The sequence below is a fragment of the Acartia tonsa genome, chromosome 13 (assembly GCF_053477335.1).
Source record: "Acartia tonsa isolate MP-2025a chromosome 13, ASM5347733v1, whole genome shotgun sequence".
Taxonomy (NCBI): Eukaryota; Metazoa; Arthropoda; class Copepoda; order Calanoida; family Acartiidae; genus Acartia; species Acartia tonsa.
Genome location: NC_137272.1, coordinates 36,343,880 through 36,354,742, shown reverse-complemented (window position 1 = coordinate 36,354,742; position 10,863 = coordinate 36,343,880). Strand labels below are relative to the sequence as shown.

At 32.0% G+C, this 10,863-nt stretch overlaps 1 protein-coding gene and 1 long non-coding RNA gene across 3 annotated transcripts; one reads left to right on the top strand and one right to left on the bottom strand.

The window, feature by feature from the left end:
- The first annotated feature begins 389 nt into the window (after positions 1-389).
- Ublcp1 (Ubiquitin-like domain-containing C-terminal domain phosphatase 1) lies at positions 390-8,389 on the top strand. Of its 2 annotated transcripts, XR_013874100.1 has the most exons (13): positions 399-541; positions 996-1,037; positions 1,507-1,573; positions 1,915-1,973; positions 2,292-2,360; positions 2,876-2,956; positions 3,478-3,570; positions 4,066-4,154; positions 5,484-5,556; positions 6,565-6,630; positions 6,933-7,064; positions 8,006-8,223; positions 8,346-8,389. XR_013874100.1 is itself a non-coding variant. In XM_080146391.1 (12 exons), exons 1-12 carry the CDS (start codon positions 491-493, stop codon positions 8,141-8,143), a joined length of 960 nt encoding a protein of 319 aa, XP_080002517.1. In that variant the 5' UTR covers positions 390-490; the 3' UTR covers positions 8,144-8,293. The 2 variants fall into 2 exon arrangements, 1 of the variants encoding a protein (XP_080002517.1); XM_080146391.1 differs by lacking the exon at positions 8,346-8,389 and having other exon boundaries at positions 390-541; positions 8,006-8,293.
- Positions 8,390-8,964: 575 nt separating this feature from the next.
- On the bottom strand, positions 8,965-10,835 carry LOC145304508 (uncharacterized). Its single transcript, XR_013874101.1, has 3 exons — positions 10,763-10,835; positions 9,962-10,101; positions 8,965-9,109 (listed from the first exon to the last, which is right to left on the bottom strand). It is a non-coding gene; the product is annotated as an uncharacterized LOC145304508 (long non-coding RNA).
- Positions 10,836-10,863: the final 28 nt, after the last annotated feature.

Below are 10,863 nucleotides of genomic sequence, written 5' to 3'. Positions count from 1 at the left end.
CATTTTGCTTTGCCAATTGAAATGCGGCAATTTCATCGGATGTAAACAAATTGGACTAAACCTACAATGCCAAATTTTCCTCATCAAATTTGCTTTTATTTCTCTTATTTGAGTGTAAAACTTTAGTCTTATATTCATTTTGAAAACTATAATATTAAAATTTGTACTTATTTTTGAAAAAAATGAACTTATTACAGCATCCTTATTCAATATTAAAATGTCAAATTTTAAAAAGGAAATATTATACAGGGAAAATAATGATGTGGCCTAAAATCAAATTGAAACTTTCAAAATAAAAACAGCTTCAATACTTACTTATTAATAATTAAATAATTTAACTTTTGTTTCCTATTAAACAATTAAAGTTAATGATTTAACTGTAATTCATTATTTCATACATTTTAAATGTTTACCAAAACGTTATTTCTAATAATCTAAATTTAGCCCATCTGTTTTTTTTTAAGATATAAAGTAAATAATCCTTTTAAAAATGACTGCAGTTCCGCAGCTAACCATCAAATGGGCTGGTAACGAATACCAGGTACATATTTAATATTTCAATGTTAGGTTTTGACCAAATGATCTTTGTTGTGTACGGTCGTTTGTACATCTTTATTTAAGTTACATAACATGAGTGTAACATAACATTTTATTCAACTTTAGCATGGTTTTAAATCTATATTATATATAACAAATTTTAATCATCAATTTTAACACAAAAGTAACTGTGCATTGAGTAGGTATTTGCTTTTTAACTTTACACTGCAGTTTTGTTTTTAATAGCTATGCACAGCTGATATGGAAGCTCTGCCGAAATTTACCGATTACAATGATATGCCAACATTATAACTATGAACTTTCAGCCGTTTGCCCACTGTGGGCTTACTTAAAAATCTTTCAGGTCTTTTTTGTTTTCCAAGGAATTTAAGTTTTGATTTGCTGAAATCAAATGACTGCTTGCTTACAAAAATTATAAATTATACTCCTTTTCTTAGATTGAAGGCCTAGAAACGCATCAAACAGTATATGACTTAAAGGTAACTTTAAATAGCCAGAATCAGCAATTAAATTTCGACGATTGGAAACAGGGATCTAAACGGATATGACAATGGCCAATAAACTGATGCATATCGCCAATAATGATATACATTAATATTACCCATTCTGTAGATTACAATTAGTGGTTAAAACGTTTGGACTCTCAACTTACTAAAACAAACAATAAAAATTAAAGTTTTTATGCCAAGGAATAAGAAAACGTTATTATAAAACTTCGGGGACTAGTATAATAAACAGCTCAATATCCTCTCTGGATTGGAATCCATTAAAACGTATGAGCCACAGATTTTTTTAAACAAAAAAACTTAGTACCAGCATGCTAGGTTTATATAAAATACACAATCTTTTTTTCAGATGCCCACACGACAAAGCTAACATATTTTTACTTATGATTTTGTGGATTTTTACATTTTTTAAATGCTCTAGAACTAATAATTTTATTATAAGGTCAAAATTATGGAGAAAACAGGGGTGAAACCGGAACGACAAAAGTTGCTCAATTTGAAGATGAAAGGCAAGTGTATTATTGAATTTCTTCTTAACTGACAAATTCCTTATTAAAGAGATTAAGAACATCGTTCTTTGTCTTTTAAGATCTTTCAAATTGCTGTTTCGATTTGATTTTACTGTACTTTTAATGGATTTTCAATGTCTGCGACATTGAACCACCCACAATATAGAAATATTTTTTTAGTACTTTGTGTTATAGATTTCTATCAATTTCTAATAGGTATTTCTTTTAATTTTTTTTCATTTAAATTTGTGTACTAGCTAGCAGAGATTTTCAAGAATACTGGTTACCTATTTGAAGAAAAAAATACTGTTTACTTCATTATTATGGGATATTGCTTTTAGGTAAACCTGCAGATGAGAAAGCAGAGCTTGGAGCTTTAGCCCTCAAACCAAATTTTAAGGTAGAACATTTTTAGTAGATTTTTAGAAAAAAATTATAAGTTTTGTTTTTTACGTTGTTTTTAAATGGAAATAAAAACTATTTTAAAGATAGTATAGAAAAGGTAATATTTTTAACAAAACTTTCACCAGTTTTCATATTTACATTCTTCAAGGGGAGATTTATCTTTGAGGGAGATCAAATCCTCCCTAAAAATAGTTACAAACCTTCTTAGGGCCTATGAAAAGCTACATTGCAAAGGAGAACAATATTGGTCCTGCAGTTAGCGAGATCCTTTGGTACTAACAGACAGACATCCTGTTACTTTTACTATTTGTAGATAATGATGATGGGATCCTTGGAGCAGACAATCCAAGAAACACAAACAAAACCTGAAAATTTACCTGAAGTAAGTTATCAAAAATAGTTTAGGCTAGGTTGATTATGAAAATGGCAATAATACGTTAAATACATCGTACAATAGGGACATACATACATATAAAGAGTTTTACTATACTTTAGTTAAGAGATCCGAAGGGATTAGATAATGGACGATAATTTGATATAAATCTCAAACGGTGATTAACTTTCCTAATTACTCCTTCTTTAGATTAATATTATTGGATGGAAAATTTGGATACTGCAAGTTTGGAACCAACCAATCAAAATTTTTAAAAAGTACCAAAATTTTTTAAGCCAACGATCAAGATATGAAACTTTGGGTACAAGTTTAATTTGCAGTACAATGGCCCCTCCCTCGATAAGTTTTGCCCCTAAGTTATAAATCAAAATTATCATAGGTCGCAACGCAATATGATCAATAATGATTAAGTAGGGACCCTAATAATTAGGAAACAGTAGGTAAAATGAAAAGATTTTCTAATTTTAGTGTGGTGGTAAAATGTATGATGGTGATCTATTAAGGTATTGAATGATTTTGATATTGATGAAGAAGAAATAGCCATTGAAAACAGAGAAGATTACCTTCAAAAGATTGAAAAGAGAGTAAGTAACTCTAAGATTGAAGCATCCCCATAAGATTTAAATTACCTTATTTGAAGTTTTTTTTGGGTGTGGGGGGTGGGGAGGGATATTAAGATTCTTATTATTTAACTCATAATCCCCCCCCCCCCAAAAAAAAAGATAAATCGTGCTTTGTTCAAAATTTTAATTCTTTCATTAAAGCCGTTGAGAAGATCATATGCAATGGACAGACATTCTAAACCCAAGTAACAATAAGTGTGTGTGTGTCTTTCTCTACCTAAGGATCTCAGTAACTGCTAGACCGATAAGGTTCTTTTATACATTAAAGATAATCAATGACTCATAGGTCCTGGTAAGGTTTATACCTATTTTAGGGAAGGTTACCACCAACGTCCCAGGAGAAATCGCACCTAGAAAAAATTATCACACTGCAATTTGTTTTCTTCTTTTTCTTTTTAGAACTAAAATTGTAAGAGGGGGGGGGGGGGGAGGGTGTTGGTCGGCTCCTCAAATCAAGTGCCCATAGCAAATATGTCTTTTAGGTACGAGATTACGAGGTAAAAGTGATCGCTGGTCCAAGAGAGGGGAAAAAGTTATTGGTGCTTGATATTGACTACACACTTTTTGATCACAGGGTAAGCTTTTTTAGTTATCTATATTATTGTGGTCGGGCGGGGTTTTGCTTCAATTTAAGTGATTATATAGAGAATCCAAAGAATCATCCACTTGTAATGGGATGTGTAACTCTGACGTCCACTAAGTGATATTAGGTCAAGTAACGTTCAGACCTTAGCTGAAAGCGAGATCCTTCGCTACAGAAAAAAAACAGCTGACTACTTTACCTATACAATATACACATATTATATGGATTAGCTTGTTTTCGATGTTATTAGGGTTAGGACAATGTATGATAAGTAAATATTCCCCCCAATTACGTGTCATAGTTTATGAATATTTGGGAAGTATTGGATATTTATTCATTTGCTGTTGTCCCCTCCATCCCTAGAATTTTGTGATTGTTTGTGTTAAGCTTATCCTGTCTAATGACAGACATTCAAATTATAAAGGAGAATTGTTTCTTTTTTTTTGAAAAAATATCTTTCAAAATATCAAGATATGTATTTGTTTAGTCAGTGGCAGAATGTGGTAATGAATTGATGCGACCTTTCCTCCATGAGTTTCTAGAGACTGCCTATGAATATTATGATATTTGTATCTGGTAAGAATATTATCAAGGATGTGCAAGTTTTTTTTTATGTGGGGGTGGCGTAATAAAATGGCGTACTAAACTTTCGACCCCAATTTCCATAAAAAAAATTTGGGTGGGGGGGGGGGGGGGGGGGCAAAAAGAAACACATATTTTGGGTGTGAAATAATATCTAAAACAATATTAATTTTTTTTAAAATTCGTTTGATAGTGGGGTAACACCCCTCCCCCCTCCCTTTGACAACCTTGTGTTCTATAATATAAAGAAGTAATGTTTTATTGTCTAAAGCTTAAGTTCTCGGAAAATGCTGGTTGGAATTGGTTGTACTTTTCAAAGCAATCAATAGTCGATAATTTGATATACATTGTCAGTGATAAAAAAATTAGCTCTGCAATTAGTGGTTAAAGCGTTTGGACACTCAACTTAATAAACCAACCAATCATAATTCAATTAAAGTCCCCTTATTCGATAAGCCAACAAATAAGAAAACATTGGGAACTAGTGTAATAAACTATCCAATGTCCAATCCCTCCCAGCTTTGAATGCATTTTCATTTCTTTTCAAGTTTGAGAACTGAGGTGGATTCTTAAAAATCCACTAACTGATTTGTGGGGCAAATTTTTTTTTAAGAATCCACCTCTGGTCAAGACTTGGAGACTAATACATATATCAGGAAGGAGACATTGGGCTATTTATTACAATAGTTCCCAAAGTTTTCTTATTCTTTTGCCTAACAACTTAGGGGACTTTTATTGAATTTCTATTGGTTTTAATTAAGTTAAGTGTTCAAATGTTTTAACCACTAATTGTGTTCTAGAGAAGCTGTAATTTGTTTATTATAGGGTTGGCAATCCGAATCCGGAATCCGCCCAATTTTTAGCAAATTTTGGAATCCGAATCCGGAATCCGTTTTTCAATAGCGGATGCGGATTCTTAAGGTAGGATCAAATTAGCGTCTTGAGTTTTTTCTTTCAACTCTTCCTTTTGAAGGCAAAGATTATCATCATTATATATGATATTTTTTAAAATTTGGTTCTATTCTCGTAAGTGAATTATAGAGAACACCAAGAACATTAATTTTTAGGACATATGTAGCACTAAATTTTCTAACTTAAAAAAAGCCTTTTAAAATATTGCTAGAATCCGGAATCCGCCAAAAATAAGATTCCGGAATCCGCGGGAATCCCCCTTTTATTGAACGGATTCTTGTAAGAATCCGGTCCAAAAATTTGACGGATTGCCATCCCTTGTTTATTATTATTGGGGATGTACAATAATTTATCGGCTATTGTCTTATCCCTTTAGATCCCTGCTAATATATACTTAAATCAATTTTGTAGGTCTGCAACAAATATGGTTTGGATAGAAGAGAAAATGAAACTTCTAGGCTGCACAATTAATCCTAATTACAAGGTAGTGTTTAAGTCATAGTGGTAAGAAATTGTCTGGTTGTCAGACGAACATTAAACAAGGATGACAACATCCATAAGCGAAGCTTTAAAATCAGAAGGAAAGACAAACCGAATTATAACTCTTGGAGAGTGTTAGAACTTTAAATTCTAAGTCTAAACGAAATTAAACATAACTATGTTGCAAATTTTGTAAATATATAATACAGTAAAAGAACATACTTTCGTTTTTAGGATTATTATAGAGTTGCCTGGCTTATAATACTTTACCTTGTTGTCCTAAGAATAATTATTCCAAAAATCAGATGAATAGGATAATCATAGCATACAACAAACGTTATCAAAATGTTAAAAAAGAGACGGAATGACCTACACTTATTATAGAAAAGCTTCGCTGTTAAAAATCATTAGATACGAAAATTTACTCTAAGACTTGCTTGCCGTTGATTTAATTGGTTTTCTAATTGAAAGAGCGACTTTGTAGAAAACACATAACTTTTAAGTAATTCTTTGATATAAAGTAGGAAGATTTTTGTCTGCATCTTTCAATAACTACTGACTTCAATAACTTTTTTTGTTGCGGTACTTACTCCTATGAGTACAGAACTACTAAATGCTAGGGGCGTAGTCGTTAGTTAAAAACAAAAATCATTACATAAAATTACTCCATAATCCTTATTTAACATGAAAATGGAGTACTACTTCCTTAACAATCACCATATTTGTATTTGTGTTCTTTTAATTACTAGCGACTACGCCCATAGAAGCCTCTAGGAGCCTTTAAGGTGGGGAGGTGGAAGTCTATACCCCCCTTTTCAATTTAAGTTTTTGAAAAAATTTGGAGGTGCATTTTTTGGTAGAATGAAGATCCCCCTAAATAGTTAAAAACTTTCCCAGGAAGTATAATAAGCTTCACTGTAATGAAGAACCATATCGGTTCAGTGGTTAGCAAGATCCTTTGCTAAAGACAATAAAAGCTTACTCCTTTCTTTAATAGAATGATTTATTTTAGCTTGCTTTCTACCTTGATTCTCGAGCTATGATTTCTATTTCAACACCCAAATATGGTCTCATAGATGTAAGTATTAGTTTTTATTCAATGAAAGCAAAGGGACTATGCAGTATGCATGGACGACAGCAAGTAAATACCTCCCTGGTAAGAAGAAAATTTATTTACGGGTCATTTTTTTCTAAGGTTAATTTCTCTTTGGAGGGTGGTGGCACCCTCCCCCAAAATAGATATAAAACTTTTCAGAACCTATGAGAAGCTGAATTGTAAATGAGAACCATATTATATAGGTTTTGAATATCCTTTGGTACACACAGACAGACAGAGACAAAGACAGACAGACATCATGTTACTTTTATTTCTCTGCTTAGGTAAAGCCACTGGGGGTAATCTGGGGTAAATACCCGCAATATTCACAGAAGAACACAATTATGTTTGATGATCTTAGAAGAAACTTTTCCATGAATCCACAAAGTGGCCTCAAAATTAGGCCATTCAGAGAGGTATTATTGTTTCTGTTTTCTTAGTAAACTCATTATTGACTTATTAGATTACTAGCGGCTACACCCTTAGAGGCCTCGGGGAAGGGGAGACGAACCCTTAAAATTTTCAATTTACTCTTTTTAAAAATTTCGTACGTCATTTTTTTATAGGTGGGACTTCTCTTGGGAGGGTGGAGGTAACTGCACCCAAAATTATTTTTAACTTTTCCAGCAACTATGAAAATTTTCACTGTAAAGAAGAATCATATAGGTTCTGCGGGTAGCGAGATCCTTTGGTACAGACTGAGACATACATTCTATTACTTTATGGATTTCCAACTGTTTTTCTTCAATTTTCAATATTTGTCTTCTTCGCTACTTATAGTTATTAATAATAATAATAATAATGTATTTCGGTATTCTGAATTGGTACAATATTGCATATTTAATAATGTAGTCCAGCGACTATTAAGAGGCTGACATCTCAGTTAAGAGTATTAGTCCCTTATTACAATTATAATATAATATACTATAAAAAAGAGAAGAAAAAAAACAACATGATAATAATATGCAAAGATCAAGTATATTTAAAGAAAAATAGTTTTTATTGTATGCAATTCTTATTACCTAGAATTCCTACAGAAAACGTCGTAAGAGAAGACAGAAGATTGTCTTCCCTCAATCAATTGTCATCCTTGTTTAATGATTTACAGGGAGGTAGGGGACATTGGGCTGTTTATTACACTAGTCCCCAAAGCTTTATAATATCGTTTTCTTATTCGTTGTCTTAACAACCTTGGGGACTTTAATTGAATCTGATTGGTCTAATTGTAATCTACAGAAGGGATAATTTTATGTATTATTATTGAGTATGTACATCAATTTATAGGCCTTTGTCTTATCCCTTTAGAACCCTAAATTATTCACCTATATTCAATTCATAGACGAAATCTTATTTTCAGGCCCACAAGAATCGAGGCACAGACAGAGAGTTAGTTGGCCTCTCCAAGTACATCACTCTTATAGCAAAGTTGGATGACCTCAGCAACTTGCGCCATAGCAGATGGGAGAAGTATATTGAGACACACCAACAGCAGTGATTATTAACTGGTTATAGAGTTGCTGCGCTGTTAGTAAACATAAATTATGATGCTTTCCCTCAAACTTCCTTACTTCCTTGGTTTTTAAATAAATTAAGATTAAGGGTATTTTTTCCCCTTAATATCTATCCCCTTGTCAAACAAAACAAACTCCCCCCCCCCCCACCTTATTTTAAATTTTTTTCAAAATAGGCATTTTGAGGGAAATAGCCAATTTTGGAAAATATATTGAATCATGTTGAAAATATTCAGTTAATTTTTTTTGTTTGAAACCAAGTTTTTCTTTCAATTTTCTTTTAAAAAATTGTGATGTATCGTAAGTCGCAAAAGCTTTAAACAACTTATTTATTGTTACGATGTCTTTGTTTAAATCTGGTCTGCTCAAACAATTGCATTTGATAAAAATTGCGGGGTAGCTGTGGCTGAAAATCGCATTTTGATGATCATTTACAAAAAAAATATGTAATTTTGTTTCGAGGATTTAAGTTAGAGTTACAAATTTTCAAATAATCTTCCATGCAAAACTGCAGTGCACATCCCCTCTACCTTTTCAGGTCATTTATTAAAATACAGTAATATTGTTTTCTGTTTTGATTAGTTATTTTTATTTAAATAATTTGTTAATAAACCTTGAGTCTACAAAAATGTTTTGTCAATATATAAATTATATAAAAAATTGTTAATTTAAGTATTTAAGAATCACAGTAAAGTTCACAAAGAGGGTAACTTTTTTCGCATATTATCCGTTAGTTGTGTGTTAGCGTTTAGTCAAATGCGCTTATTAAGTCAAATTGTTCTTAATAAGCGTATTTGATTAACGCTAGCACACAACATAGAAATTAAACAACATCGTGTTCGGTCATATTTATTTTTTTAAAACTTTGTGAGCAATTTTCAATTGCTTAATAGCAATGCTTCCAGGTAGGATCCCAGCAGCTAAAAGATACCTTCAATAGATGATTATACCTGAAAAAAAATATTAGAATAAATCAATAGGTTGTTATTTTAGGCAGGGATCTAAAGGGATATTACGATGGCTCTTAAATTTATGTACATCCCATTCACAAATACATAAAATTTCTTCTTCTGTAGATTACAATTATTGGTTGAAATATCTGAACACTCAACTCAATGAATCAACCAATCAATATTCATTGAAAGTCCCAAAAGTTCTTCAGCCAACGAATAAGAAAAAAGACATTAAAATGTTTGGGGATGAAACAATAGTCGATATATTGATATACATTTTTAGATTGATTCAGTAGATTGATATTATTGGTTGAAACGTTTGGATCTACTTACTAGTTAAGAACCAACCGCTCAAAATTCAAATAAAGTGGCCAAAGTTTTATAAGCCAACGAATAAAATACCAGTGTATTTACTAGGGTTGGCAATCCGGATCCGGAATCCACCCAATTTTGGAATCCGGATCCTGAATCCGTCTTTTTATAGAGGATTACGGATTCTTATTTGGTAGGCTAAACTTAGCGTCTTGAGTTTTTTCTTTCAACCCCTCCTCTTTGAAGGCAAAGATTTTCATCATTATATACATATAATATCTATTAAAATCTAGTTCGATTCTCGGCAGTGAATTATAGAGAACACCAAGAACATTGATTTTTAGGACATATGTAGCACTTAATTTTTAAAAATCCTTTTAAAATATTGCTAGAATCCGGAATCCGAATCCGGAATCCGCCTCTTTTTTTGACGAATTCTTTAAGAATCCGAATCCGGCCCAAAATTTCGACGGATTGTCATCACTAGTATTTACAGTCTAATGTCCCCTTTCTGCTTTGGTAATGTCACTAGTTTACCTAAACAGGACAGGAATCTGTGTTGCCAAAACATCACTTTCTCCGCCAAAATGTTGAATTCTTGGAGCTCCAAGACAGGTATTGTACTCCAAGCGTTTTAGATTTTTATTATTTTCAGGGTTTTTCTCTGCGAAGATTTGCTATAAAAAAAGAGAGTAATTTTTTCACGTATTTTGTATAGTTGTGTGTTAGCACTTAGTTAAACTGTTGTATGAAATGTTCATAATTAAAAACAGTTTGAATTAATAAGCGCTTTGACTAAACGCTAACAAATTTTTTTTACTGAAAATGCGTAAAAAATGACCCTCTTAAAATTAAATTAATTAGTAAAATGGACATAAGATATCTTCATATTGTGACAGGGGAAATTGTATCGTCAATTTAGTTTGCTAATATAGTCATCAGACATTGGTCAATATGTTACGCCATGGCCAGGGGAGGGGATAGGGTAGTCATTTGGGGAAGGTAGTATTGTTATATTTGCCAGCTGGGAGAAATATTTTATTAGGATATGCGATAATCTCTCACAATGTCCACGTATTCTATATCTATTATTAGTAGGGATATCGAGGATATTTGATTAAGGATTATTCAGTGTTTTCAATTTTCAGTTGAGCACGAACCCTTACCCCTTCTTTGTAAAATATATTTTTTTTAATTAATAAAAAATATTAAATGATTAAAACATTTACTTTGATCTTGATTTCAAACTTAAACTTTGCTTCCATCATTTTGATATCAAATATTTAAACGAATACCAAATCGTCTTAGAACTCTGATTATATCAAAATTTAATCTTACCATATAGTTGTATTGACAGGGAAGTACATAAACCTAAAAAAACAAGGATGACAACATCCATAAAAGCGAAGCCCTGAAATGGTAGGACAAACGAACATAAA